Source organism: Megalops cyprinoides, chromosome 7 (genome assembly GCF_013368585.1).
Source record: "Megalops cyprinoides isolate fMegCyp1 chromosome 7, fMegCyp1.pri, whole genome shotgun sequence".
NCBI classification, from domain to species: domain Eukaryota; kingdom Metazoa; phylum Chordata; class Actinopteri; order Elopiformes; family Megalopidae; genus Megalops; species Megalops cyprinoides.
This window is the reverse complement of record NC_050589.1, coordinates 22391781-22407039: the sequence shown is the minus strand read 5'-3', so window position 1 is coordinate 22407039 and position 15259 is coordinate 22391781. Positions and strand designations below refer to the sequence as shown.

Genomic DNA, 15259 nt, shown 5'->3' with positions numbered 1-15259 from the left:
ACCCATAGTGCAGGAGCGTATTCATACTCGTTTCTACACACAGCATGTGCATTCAACACAAACCCAAGATGGGAGGAGAAGAATATAAATGTGTATATTCTATTTATTAAGCAGTCACAAGAGAGCAAAAGGATTCAGTTAGTAATCACCAGGCCATAATATATACTGTTAATACCAATATATATTGAGAAATGGTTGAAATTGGGAAAGAGGTTAAAAGAAGAGACTTCAAGGCATGGTAAAAAACACAGGCATACTGTACCTGCCATATCACATCGGGATCAAAACAGAAAGGAGGTGCTGTGTTCTGTGGGAATTATACAACACACATATTTCAGTATGTACGTCATACTGTCGTTGGCCATACCTGATGACACATTGCCAAAGGAACACCTCTACAAGTACTTAATCTGCACTATCCTTGGCTTGCCTCATTTATGCAAATACAGCCTGCAGGATCTGGGCATTAAATCTGGACCGGAATCATTATGTTAAATAAAGCTGCAATACAGCTATTACAACTGGACACGTTCGTCTTATCAGAGCTTCAAAATAATTGTAGGATATCCGAGAACACAAGCAGCATGCATTTGACCATTAAACCCAGGGAATACTTGGTTTGGTGCACCCAGGATATACAGTACCGCTGAAGTAAAATATGGCTGAAATGAATCCACCTTTTATTTGCTACTGGGCGACATTTATATTGCCTGCCATGTTGCCCTGTAAATATTTGCTCTTCTATGGGAAAGTGCATCACTTCAAGATCACAATGAAATGCTCTCTGAAAACCTGAAAAAACATTGTCAGCATATCATGGTTATTAATAATGCAGAGGACTGCATCTAAGTGCAGTGTGAATTTCTGGTCCCTTTAATATCTTGCCAGATGACACGATACAAATTGCATGATACAATTAACCAACACAATGGCATCATGAGACTAGGAACAAAATTTATTTCTAGACTGAAAGCACTGAACCTATAAAAAGATAAATGTAACAAATGAATACATCATTTGAAACTCCTAAACAACATTTCCCATGTAAGAACAAACTACTTCTCTTTTTGATATTGGACAAAATGTCAAATTGTCAGTTCACAGTGCATTTGAACAGAGAGAATGCTCTCCCACATAAGCAAACTTGTTTGCTTATTTTTCGAATCCTTGAACGCACATTAGCCATCTGATGGAAAGAAAAAAAAACACTACCTATTCTCTGAGCACAGCAGGCAGTCACACAATACTAACATTTTATCAACAATCTTTTATATGAAGCTGTGCATTCACACACACAAAGCAGATGGTCCTTAAAAGACTGACAGAAATATGTCAAAATGATTTTTTGTTTTGTTTTTTAATGAAGACAGCCCATCGCCTCTGGACATCTAATGTATCAAAACTATTTCTGATAATGTAATATATCAGCTAAAAAGAAACATACAAATAGCATTTGATGGGAGAATATAACCACTGTCTGTAGAATGTATCTCAGAAAGCCAGGGGTGAACTTGGTCCCCTAAGTAATACAAGGCTGTGCAAAACCTTATGGCTGCAAGCAGAGCCAATTCTGCAGAAATCATCCATGCATTCAGTGTGCTGGATATGGGGAAAACAAAGGCGGGACATTTCTGCCACATAAATAATGTAGTACCAAACTCCCCTTCCAACATCTCTATCAAACACGGTGGTCAGGGGAAGACATTATTCAACATTAATTTCAGTTTTGCAGTGCGAACTATGCACTACTGTAGATGTTTGATTTACATGAGGTCATCCTTTTATTTTTGGCCAAGACAGTCACTAGAGTGCTGATATGTGTGACTCATATGTCATATGTAGAGTCATATGTATTCATCTGTAGACCCTGTGACTCTTTGGACAAAGCAGTCAGTAGAATAGAGAATTAAAGAAAATCACCATAAATGTGTAAAAAAGCACAATACACTGTAGCACTGCTTGCTATTGAAAGAATTTCAAGTTATATGACTGTTTTCAAAACACATTTATAACAAGGTTCTGCCTGTGTTTGTGTGTCTGTGCTTGTGTGAGTGCATGTGTGGAAGCATGCATGTGTGGGAGTGCTGAGAATGCTGTTTGACTGACACAAGCTAGATCCCATTGGCTGCTGCTTCTTCATTTGGAGTATATGTTGTGATTCCAGTCTGTATGACAATAGAATCTTTTTTTTTTCAAATTCCCTAGAAACCACTGCATTTCAAGTTTAGACTGCCCATATGCAAAAACGTGACCAAGAGGAGCAAGATTCTGAGTTCTGACTGACACTGAATCAGGCAGTCGCTCACTAGCGGCAAGTTGTCATGGAAACTATTCTCTTTTTCCATGATTCTGTCCTAACACATTTTGTTTATGTACACCATAAGACAATACCTCATTCCAGGTGACAGAAATGACGTGGAAGCCATTGAAATGAATTCTCCTCTTTTTGTAAAACAGAGTTTAGATGATTCAAAACATTTCAGTAAAAAACAAGCCTAAAATGTGATTGGTTGATATAAAAAGCTTTCTGTTCTAGGATACACTGCCAAAACTCTTGAACATGTGTGAGAGCACTGCTGAAGCTCTTTCTCAAAGCTGACATTGACATCAAAAGCCCGAAAGAAGAGGGAGAACTTCCATATGTAACACTGGGATTAAATTGAATAATATTTTCCATTAAATGGTGATTGGTGGTATTGTGATTCTCTGTGACATGCATCTAGCCTTCTATTCATTTGGAGACTACTACTCCATTTTTTTCTTTAATATAGTAAGTTTGCAGTTGATATGCTGCTAAACCTCCCTTAATTGCTTACTGTATTTGCTGCATGAAACTTTCATTGTGCAACCTCAAGTTTTTGCATAAAAGTCAAAGGTAAATCTCTTATAATATTTTCACTCCAGCTTATTTTCAAAATAGTTTGCTGATGGCATTCAAAACAGGATCTGCTGGTGTGTTACAAATTTGACCATGAACGCTAGCAAACAGGCTTCCACAGAAGTGGACAGAGAGTGTTACAAAATGGTCTCATCATAGCTCCCTAGAACCATTCAGCCTCCCATCCTTTCAAAAGACAGGGCTTGGACTAACACTCCCCTGAACTTCACTGGGGAGGGGAGATCAATAATTCATGCGGTTCACAAAAAAGACCAAGGAAATTAATCACCATTCCGGCAGAGATGAAATTCCCTGCCCTTATCAGGTGTCACTGCTAAACGCCAGCCTCAAAGTATGCTGTGTGTGCAAGAACTGGCAGGCTTTTACACAAATGGCGCTTGTGGCAGAAATTCCTTGAATTAATTGCGACGTCAAAGTGTGAAAATAAACACGGTCACAGGACGGGAGTCGCACAACGGAGCACTTTTTTTATTATTTTGCTCTCAAATTGGATACGTACTGTAAATGGAGGCTGTAACGGGGTAAATGCACGGATCTGTGCTAACCTTACAGGCAAGACAAGCAATAGCACAGTGAAACAGCAGAGTCTATGCAGGTCTGTGGGAGGTTGGTGGGAGGCTCGGGGATGCAATGCCCACAGAGGATGAGTAGCTGCGTGAATGAGAGGCCTTACCTTCATCTCTATGACAGTCTGAAGGGCCTTGGTCTTGGACGGGTCCTGCTGCAGCTGGTTCCTCCGGTGCAGCTCCTGTGGAGGGACCCGATAGAAATAAGCTTGACGGCTCATGATCCCATTACTTTAGAAAAAAAAACATACACACACAGACACGCAAAGGATGCTCTCTCGTTCTCTCTCTCCCTCCCTTTATCTCCCTCGCTCCGTTGTTCGATCGGGCTGTTTTTTTCTCCCTCTAGCACTCACTCCCTCGCTCTCTGCTTTTGTAACATCTCTAAAGAGCAACAAGAAAAGCTGGTTTAGCGTCTGCTGATACAGAGCTCAAGCTCCAATGCTACAGGTGCATCCCTCACTATCTCGCTATTACTGAGCTCTCTCCCGCACACGACAACCACATTCTGCTGGCACATGCGCTATTTGTGAGCTTCTATCAATAATGAATGTCAACTGTGACCCAAACACACACACACACACACACACACACACACACACTGAGTAATCATGCAGTCTGTCTCACCGTAGCCAAACACCTCTTTAAAATGGGCTTTTTATTTATTTATTTTTTTGTTTGTTTTTTGAGAGGGGGATTGCATGGTGATGACACATTGATCTTAAGAGTAGGACCAGATGTAAAATCCATATTGTGCCAATTTAAGCAGCTGATACAGACATGTTCTCACACCAAAGTGCAATAACAGATACAGCAAGTGTTTCAGCAAAAGCAAAATTATAAAGCAATGTGCAATAACACGCTTCAGCACAAATGCAATAAAGCACTTTTGAACATTTAACAGATGATGAGTGAGCAAAAATGTTTTTTTAAATAATTTAGCATTGAACAGTAGAGGAAGACCATCTTGTGATCCCTAGTGTGGCATGAAGAGTCCAGTGTCCTTCCTCTTAAGTACACCCTTAGATTCCAGCCATCAAATGCCCTACTTGATTTAGAACCCTGCCCTTAAGTGCCCCACACCCTGTCCTTGACTACCCTTCTGCCTTATAGACCCTCCAATACCCTTCCTTTTAGACTAAAAGTGCCTTAGCATTATATTAGTGCTACTGCATTCATCTCCCCTTATTCTACCCTTCCAGGAACACTCAAGTGCAGCCAACTACTCCACTTCAGAGGTACACAAATTTTCCATTCTTCTCTTTTCTCATGAAGTCATTCCCCACACCCTTTCAAACACACACAATACCGCATTATCAATCATGTAATATACAGGAATAACCACCTACAGCATGTTCCAAAACTCTTTGTTTTGAGTACGAGCACTTCTAACTAGACTGCACTGCCCTGCATTGTGTCCTAGGGCCTGTGCTCTTCAAAGGCCGGCTCTCTCTGACATACTGCAAGCTAATCAATAAAACATGACCATGTACCTAAATAATACAGAACAAACAGCAAGTTTCAAAGAAAAGATGCCAAGCCTTCAACAAAGGGCCATCAATAAATAAGCAGAGTTCGTCCAACCAACATGAGAAAGCACAGATCCTCCCTCAAACTCCTGTAAGCCTGGATATAAAATTGCACCCTGATAGATACCAAACAGCTTTTAGCTTTTGGGCATTCAAAAAACAATGACATTTACAGCCAACAACATTTCCCGTCCCAGATTTGCACTCACAGGAATAATTAATTGAAACAGGGAGACAGGCCGTACATTTAAATGTAAATTCATGTGGCTACAATACTTGAAGTTGCTTCAACTTAACCAGAATTCTCCACACGCTTTATGTGCCTTGGGGGGGTGGACAGGCATTCCACTGATCATGCGGTTGGCTGCTGCGCCCAGGCCCGTATTTGTCATTGGGCTGACGTCTCAACAAAAGGCCAGCGGAGGCTCTCCTTTGTGACAGTGAAACCCAACCCCGGACTGGAAGATGTTCCCATCCATTAGCGGCTTATCACTGTCCTATACAGATAGGATCGAACAGTGTCCCCTCATTCCCTTCATTAGCCTGTCATGCCATGCCAGAGAAATGTTAAGTGCAGTGACAAAGCTGACATCCACAAAAATGTTTCCCCAAATTCCAGGTAAACGCGGAGGTCGGGCAAAGGCCAACTACATGCTGCCACCAGGCCTGACCTTTGACTCCTGAGCTGACGGGGCTCGGACCTTTAAACCTGCTGGATGCCTGTTGTTTCACTGGCTACAAAGAGGCTTAGAAATCTCCTGTTTACAAGCAGGCTGCATAATGTCCATGCAAAAGAATGCTAGATTACAAGAACGAGCAACACCTTCATTCTCCATAAAATGCATCTTATTTTTATTAGCTTAATTACAAGAGGACGGCCTTGAGGCAAAGTACAGTAAAGTGTGTTGAAATATTCTGGAGAGGAAGCCAAACATCATTTTACTAGCAATTCTGCACACACACATCTGTGTTTTCTTCACAACAACACTCGCATGACAGTAAATCAAAGAGGAAATGCTTGGGGAAAACCAGGGGAGAGCAGTTTACTGGGCGTCCTCTTTTCTTCTTGATAAGGATTCTGACCAATCATTTTCACGCTTTAAAGTCTGATGGTAGAAAAGGGTCATTCTAACAGTTATTCACACAGTCTTGCAACTCACAATTGACTAAGATATTATGAGATTTTTATGATGAATTAATATTTTTAGTTAATGTATAAATCACCCTTACACACACTCATGGATTGTAACTTCAGCATCTGAGGTAAACTTCCTTGATGTTCAAGAGGAGACACAGTACAAACAGGGAGCAAATGGAAAAAAAAAATTGAGGCAGTTTAGACTCAACACCTGGGTTGCAAGGTTTGGGTTATACTGCTAAATTGACTAAATTGTCATGGATTTCGCACTGACTTGTGGGATTGCAAAGCAAGGCGTCATGTTGCTACAACACCCCCCCACCCCCACCCCCTCACCCTGAAACACACAAACATACACACACACACAGTTAGAAATGTCACTGTATTTATTTACATATTAAACAACTTATGTCAAGCCAGCTGACTTTTGTCTATTGTCATTCCAAACTAATTGGACCGTGCTTGCCTTGAATATTGGACAAAATGAAGTATTTCAGAAAGCTTAACGTCAAGGCCTGCAGAGCACTGATGGCTAACACTGCATTATGTGTCTGCATAATGTTAAGGGTATTACTGTGGCTGAATGTATGCGCTGCATTGGCTCCACCCCCTCGTTGCAAGGAACCTGCACCATTTTATTCATTCATCTAGTTTCAGCAGAGCAGGTTTTTTGTTTGCATATTTTTATGTTTCTTTTCCCCTGAACGGCTTTTAATGAATCCTCCTATACAATGGAGACAGAATGAAGGGATCATCTTGTTGTCATATGCTCAATCTTGCTATCAAAAGATGGTAGTCCTCAAAGGCAGCACCAAATGCTATAACAACACTGACAAAAATTAACTTCATACAACTTAATCCCTTTTTGGCCAAAAATGTTTATTTACAGAAATTCTACATCAGACAACAGATTTAGAGCAAGGAAAACAGATGTACTTTGTTTTTACATTCACAGAGGATGTGACAGGAAATAAAGTACACTCTTAGTTTGAAAATGATTTGAAGCTTAAGGAGTGGTTCTGGTACACTGCCGGGCAACAAATGTAATGCTGGGAAGCATTGTGCAAAATCTTTCACGGCCCTCTCTGCTGGTTTCTGAAATCACGATATCTATAAATGAAATTTACCATCTATTGTAAAATATTTATGGTAAAATATGAAATTAAAATTTGAAAAATTTTCAAATGGCTGTATGTCAAATGGGTCACACATATAAATAAAAAATGAATAGCACTGCCTTTCGCTTTATCAAAATATATCGAAATATCAATAAATGTATTTAATTCTACAACAAAATTGTCCTTCCCATTCACATGTATAGAGGTGACAATAATACAATAACAATAATGTATGTGCTGAACTATCATCAGCTTCACAGTACCAATGTCAAAAGCCAGTACATTAGCAAAGACAGTGCTGGACCAGTCAACAAATCTTAGTCTAAAACATCCCTTTCATCGTCAAAGATGTAAGGCTGTGAGAATTGTTTTATTTGAACAGATGCTTAGATAGGCAAAAAAGTCTGAAGATGATTTAGTTATTTGGTCCCGATAAACTCTGTGCTTGGACATTCTCAAAGTTCATCCAAGCATGGCTGGTATGCAATGCCAAATGTGCTAGAGGCCATTGGCATTTACAGTGCAGCGTGTCTTAATTACAGCTCAAAGGCTTTATTAACAATGATTGAATACAATGAATCAACCATCCTTTCTAAGATGTTGTTCTTACCCCAGACATTAAAACTTGTCTATACACACACACACACACGCACACATAAATACATATGCACAAGTGTGTGTGTATGTATTGTTGGGTAAAAGAGATGGAATGATAATTAGAAACAGCCCTCTTTAATTCAAACAGCAAGGAAAAGGGGACAATAGTTGAACAGAATTTTACCGTACTGCTTTCCTACATTTTGATGTGTAAATTAAGGAGGATTTTTACATGGAGTGATGTATATCTATATTTAAAAACATACAAACAGCTGTGTATAACACAGAACTGAAGGCATAGTAATTCATCTGTCCCTGCAAATGAGTCTGGCAGAAAAAGTGGTAATGAAAGTTACTGTATCGTAATTTTTATAATTAAGCTACTTATATTAATTAACAGATACCCGAGGCCCCTATACATGACGGCATACAAAACTTACAATCAACCATTTTACACATTAGGTTGTTTGCAATGATTAACTGGATTTTACTAGAATGAATTAATGAAGTGTACTACCTTTTATTTAAGGGTCCAACAGTGCACCAGTGTACAGTGGTATTCAAACCCATAACCCTCCACCACCCAGTCTAGAGTCTAGTCTCTATCAACTGTTGCTACCCACTTAACCCACAACAAAGGTGACAAAACTCAGTAATGAACCACGCTGGACTGACCACTCAATGAGAATCCAGGTATGCAGGGGAAACATCTTATAGCACACCTACACCTTGAAATATGTCATGCAATCCACTGGGTATACAAATGTGACAGTCTTTAAAGAGGTAAGTCCCAGGAAATGGCAACTTCACTGGGGAACAAAAAACAAACCACGCAGTGCTGGAATCACATGGACCGGTCAGTGTGCACTCCTGTGAAGCTATTAAAACCTGCACCTTTTCCAATATATAGGAGGAGCCCCTATTCCTCCAAATGAAAATAAGGTATCAATAAATCCTCCTGCCACCTCTGCCCATGAATTGCATATCAGGCTAACAGGCTAATGGAAGTTCTGGCTGTCACAATCGAGTTGCCACATTTCCTTCTTTGGACACAGTAAGTGACATTTCTGAAATTTCAGTCCGGGTTCTGCCCCGGTGAATGAAAAAAAACAGAGAATTAGCCAAAAACATCAGGGTCTCCCATGAAAACAAGCTCTGAACAAGGGGAGAAGTTTATTTAATGGAACATTTAGTGAGACCTGCTATGTAACTTATACGCCAGGACTGAATGTCTTTCACCGAAAGAGCTTCCAAATGCAAGATTAAGATAAAAAAGAAGCTAGACCTATAAATACAAAAAATAATTTAAAAAATGCACATGGGTACCACATTTGTGTTCATGAAAATCTGCCTAAAAAGCATGACGTTAAAGGAATTCTTTTCAATCGGAGCATGTCCTCTGTCTCTTCAAATTACAGAGGACTGAGCAAATTTCACTACCTTCTTATTGACCGCTAGGAAAGTATTTAGGCTGAACTGAGCTTATGGAGCTTGAAGGCAGCCCGGGGCTTGTGTTGTCCTTTTTCCTACTTCACTCAAATTTAATTTATATAATATTATATAAATATTTTAGTCTATACTATTATATAAACCTTTTGATACAATTCTAAATTACGCTTTGGTTACATAGTTACTTAATCTGTGAACATTACCAATATCATAACAAAGAAAGAACAAAACATAAATACTATACTTTTATTGCACCCAATGGGGAAATATGCCTTGAGACCCTCAGAAAATGTGGATTGATGTACAAAATGTAAAAGTATGCAACATACAGTGTTAAATAGCTGGTCAATTAAATTTCCAAAGGAAAAACATTAAAGGTGTGTTCACATATACCAGACAAAGTTGCTTTCAAAGTTTTTTAATACAGAGGTAGAACCAAAGCTTTTTAATACAGATGTAGACCCAAGGTGTGATTTTTAAGTACGAATTATTTGTAAAAGAAAAATAATCATTCTAATATTACCAAACAACCCAATCAATGACCTGTCACTAATCTGCACAATGTTTGTTAATATGCAATTCCTTCAGCCATAGTATAGTAACCTAAGCCTGCACCTGCAAACTGAAAGGCATTTATATTGTGCGTATGAATTAAATGTGGTGTCTTATAATATCACATCGGACAGCTAGACTAATTCAGCTGTGATGACTCAACATGAGGGCATAATGTGATGTGTTCCACTGGCTTAATATATACTGCTAAGACAATATAATGATTTTCAGTTCAGAACTGGCCATCAGCACTACAAAAATGTAGGCTGCTGGGTTTGGCAATTTCAACTGCAATATCTGAACTTTGCACTTGTGGGAAGGTCAACTGGCACTTTGTCTTATTCAGCCTTTTTTCCCAAAAGTCAACGTAAAATACACATTTCATGTCAACAATAGCAAGACTCCCACCTGAGAGGTAATAGTCTGGGGAAAGCATCTGTCAATGGGGAAGGACCAGGGGAAAAGAAACCACGCCCTTTCAGGCACAGGGGGGTCTAGCACATTCAGGCAACGTTAACATAATGAAGTCTCTCAAGTTTATAAAGTTTACAAAAAACCTTTTCATCCACAGTGAGGGACCAGGAAGCAGTGAAGAGACAAGAGCGAGCGTGAGTAGCAGATCCCGAAGCCAGTGGCTTTTATTATCATGCTCTGGTTATTTTGCCTTAGTTATTTTAGTTTATTATTTTCTGTTAGCATACCCATGAGGGTGAGCCTAATAAGAGCTTTGTTTTGTTTATTTCTCACCTCTGGGTTGTCACACAATAAATGCTGGTCTGCAGACCAGAAAAATTCCAACTTCTAGTCTGATCACTTGCAAATTAGACCACGCCTACATCATTGGACATAGTCATATTTGCATTTGTTAGTGACTAGCTAGCTTGTTGAGAAAAGACAAATGGCAGAACTACACAGGTAGCCATTTTTTGTTGACTGAATTCTTGAGACAATGTATCATGTAGCCAAACATCAATGACTAAAAGCTGAAGTTGTTTAGTGAGAAATCTATGCATATTTAATGATAAACTGTTTATGCAGACAAGAAGGGGCATTAAAATAGTTGCAGTCAAACTGCAAACCATCTTCCACATCGAAGCAATTTACCACGCTTTCTCTTTGAAAGGAAACACGGCTGTTGCTCATATATGCTACAGAGATTGAAGACAAGAGACCAATCAGTTTTCCCTTTGAGAAAAACATGTATAAGTCAACACAATCTAAATAATTAAATAGACATGGAATACTTAATCAGAAATGTTTTTAAAAAGTTTAATTTTATACTGATGGTGATAGCAAGGCAAAAGAAAATATCATGTATGCTCTCTTGGTACAGTGTTCTGAGCTAATGCAGAAGCTCTGCTGTGAAGGCCTTCTGAAACAAATTTTTATGACAACTGTTGTAAAAACTCTCAGCAGGCTCCCTCTCTGAAAAACGTTATCCAGACTTCTCAAAGGAAAACTATTTTTCTTGAGTCTTTAGAGACAGCACAACTGGGGGAAACCAATTAACCACATATATATTTCCTTAAAATAATGAGTGACAAACCATCTTTCATGTTGTTCTCTAAAAAAAAAAAAAATCTAGGGAAAGGGTTTGGCTAGAAGTTGCAGGAATTTATCAATCACACTTGTAAGTACCCTTTATGTGGTGTGTACTGCTGCAGTACTTCCAATCTAGGTTCTAGGTTTAATTTTCACTTCACGTCTATGAAATCACTTAAAAACAGAGAATTTAATATTTTGATATCCAGTTATATTTGCATAATATAGGTTCCGTTTCATTATTAAAAGCTGTGGGTTAATGTGAAATGTGAAATTGATCTGTTTGTACTGCAAAGTACACATGGCTTCGAACACAGTCTGAAATCAGTCTTCCTTGGTTAGACTGCTCTTATCGAGTCCACATAGCTATCTGAATGAGCCGCAACGAGACATAAGGAACCTCACAGTTCAGGAGACTCATCTGCCTTCTAGATCAAAGACCTATGGTTGCTCTCTGAAAAATTCTCTGTACTTTACCTTATTATCAGTATATGAAAGTATTACTGCCATATGGAGTAAAATGGAGCTTCACATTCATTTTCAGTGGGAAAACTTCATTCATGTAGGACACATCAGGGGCGCACAAAAGTGTACTTACAAGGCTTATCGACACAGGGTTATTATGTCCAACCAAACAATCCCTGGGTTTACATTTTTCCATAGCACTACTCTATATCCCTTTTAACATGGCTAATTCAATGTGGGCAAACTAGGAAAGGATTTTATAACCATTGCTCTTATCTTATTTTCCAACTTATTAAATACAGGCTTACGGCTCTCTCATTTAAACACGGCCTTCTGTGATGTGATATCTTGTCCACGTGTCTGTTCTCTCAGTAAGGTAACCCTATCCTTCAGTGAGGTTAATGGGAGTCCTGGAGATAGAGTTACACAAGCACATGTTGACTTCTGCTGAGTCGGACTGGCATTTCCTTCTCCTCACTGGTACGGCAGAACTCAATAACAACCAGCGTTTAGCCAATCACTCAAAAGCAATCTTCTACGAAGACTCTAGATGGTTTTCAGATTCAAGCTCAGATGGAGACCAGTACGATAATGGGTCCCTGGATATTAGCCACTGTTCGGACCGTACATGAGCGGAGCACTAGACGTGGAAATTTGACCAGACATCTGTGCATCCAAAAGCGAGACCTGGGAATGGTGGAGACCTTTGCAGGAATCTGAAAGTGATTAATAGCAAGAAACTCAACCGAACCCTTCCGTGCATTTTTGACCCGAACCTCAAAGCCCTTTAAAGTTCCCAAGCCTTGAGTTGAGTACACCTTTAACCATTCTTTGCATCTGTCAGAGTATAAAGACAATATTTGTTTACTCATCCATCTAAAAGTTTTTCGTACAATGTCAGCTCTTGAGAAATTAGATACAGTGATTGCTGGGTCAGGGTGCTATGAACTGCTCCTCTGAAGCCAAATAGCAAAACATTCCCCACAACAGCAGAAAAGCTTTAGAAGGAATTAACAAAGGAAACTATGCAGTGAGACATAGAACATTTTAAAAATTGTGGTATGTTATCCAGCAGTCATGATAACTTATATCTCATTACAATACAGGCTGGCTCTTTTTTCATTAGAGTTACTAATTTCAGATGTTGTTTTATGTTTTACTTACTTTGCTTCCTTGTGAAATGAAACGTTCTGCAACAATTAAAAATATAATTTTGATAATAATATGTCAGAAATGTCACAGAAAGTTTTTCTTCCATTAGACAAAAGCTCAGAGAATTTTTTGTTGCCACGGATGAATGTACTTTTCAATAAAGTTTTACAGGGGTCTTGCAACTATGTCAGGATACTCTGCATTGTGCCTTGGTTGACGGAAATGCAACCAACAGATAAAGGCTGCCACCCTGTGCTGGAAAGCAGTATGATATAAATATGAACCTCAGGAATGATAACATTACTGCAGAGAGAGCAATCTGCCAAATCATCAGAAGACAGCACCAGTGGACCCAGTTTATAAACAGTCAAGGCTACAATCTCTTTTCTTTCAATTAATCTTACATTTTGGAAACAACCCCTGGAAGGCTGTGGATATACCCTGAAGATAAGCAATCACACTTTTACTCAGATTTTCATCTTTGAATACTGTTTCAATAAAGTACATTCCAACAGCAATTACTTATCACTTACAGTACACTCTTCCTTATTCATAGACACATGTACATTCGTACGTACACACAGGGACATATACAGAGGGAAATGCATAATCCTACACATTATATTGTACATTATTTTAAAGTACTTAATTATTATTGTTTTGTTTCGACTTCTGTGGTTACGACCAATGTTGATTCTTTATTTAACTGAAAGTTTCAAAAGCAATAAGCTCATATTCAGAGAAATGAGACCCATTATGGAGTTATTGCTCAGATCCCCTTGAAAGTTGGCACACACATGCATACTGCTGAGGTTAGCACTGAGGCCAAAGTCCACATTTGTATCTTAAGCAATTTTTCAGATATTATTAATTGAAGTGGTTCTTTTTTGCCATTTTTTGGACTCAATTTTATTCAAGACTTTTGATCTACACATAGTGCAGACAGAATCTTGGTCTCATTAAAGCTCGCTGAAAGCCCCATGAGGTTTGTGGAAAATGTGTATATTTTTGATTTTCAATAATATGAATATTAATATTCCAAAAACACCTTTATTGACTTTATCTATTTTTAGTATGATTCTACAGCATGAGCAAAAGATGTGCTGTGATTTAAGAGATACGTCCAATTGTTTGACAAGGAGCAGGCTGGCTTTCATGGCAAAAATGTTTTGGTATTTGTTTTTTCTCTTCAATGATTTGTCTATAATGGTGCCAGTTGTCCCAGTGTGCTACCCTTTCTTACTACCAAATTCAGCCTAAGGACAATGCACTTGAGCAACTAACTTCCACAAGCATTATTTTTTTCCACTTCTTGCACAACTTACAAAAAGGTTGTCAGTCACTGATATTGTGAAATAACAAATGTCATATATGAAAAAAATGTGTGCAACTTGCTCACTCTATAGACACTATGTATTCCAGATGCAATGTTTACAGACAAAGTCTACTACAGTTTGACTGAATCAGACCCATTTCTGATCAAAGAGAAGACATTCACCATTTAGGTAGCCAGGTAGAGAAGTAAGTATAAAGGCTGAAGTCTAACTGGCCAGTATGCACCTAAAAATTAGAGACCAGCTTCAATGGTGGTACAGACCCCTCACATACAGAAAAGTACTCGGGTCTAACATCTGTAATCCATGCAACGCCAGCGCAGCAATTTAGAAAATGAACACGTGCTTGGGTGGGTGTATATATAGTAAGTATACACTCCAACTGCATCAACATACCTATCAAACATAAACGTGTGCGCGCAAGCATGCAGGAGCACACAGATTATGAGCACTCTCTTCCATACGAATGTCCATATGTGGGTAATGAAATCCAATTAAATTTTATAACAGATCCTGAATGTTTGGGCTTTTGGAGCACTTGATATAAAACAAAGCCCATACTGTAAACCCTGTAACTTAGCACCTTGGCAAAAACTACTGATGGGGCTCCACCACCGCGTGGCTCAACAACCCCCCATTAAAAGCAATTACAGTCCTCCTGGGCTCAATCATTAATGACTACTTTTTCATGTCTGGAGTGACTGCCAAAAAAGCAAAAATACTCCACCAGCAAAAAAAAAAGAAAAACTTTCAAACTTAAAAATGTGTACATTTCAACTTATACTTTACAGTGCCAAATTATTTAAGTAAATGGAGTGTTTTGTGTGAGGCCAAGTTCCATCACAGACAATTTATTTGTTTTGTTTTCTTTTTTTTATATAAGTACAATAAACAGAAGTTGTTTGGAAGGAGAGGCAG

General features: G+C 38.8%; 1 protein-coding gene across 1 annotated transcript in view; it reads right to left on the bottom strand.

Annotated features, from left to right (window-relative positions):
- Nucleotides 1-15259, bottom strand: part of LOC118780237 (ERC protein 2) — a 259125-nt gene that overhangs the window by 202877 nt on the left and 40989 nt on the right. Inside the window, exon 4 of the mRNA XM_036532645.1 lies at nt 3573-3647. Coding sequence (XP_036388538.1) covers nt 3573-3647 — 75 coding nt within the window. The remainder of the gene's footprint in view (nt 1-3572; nt 3648-15259) is intronic.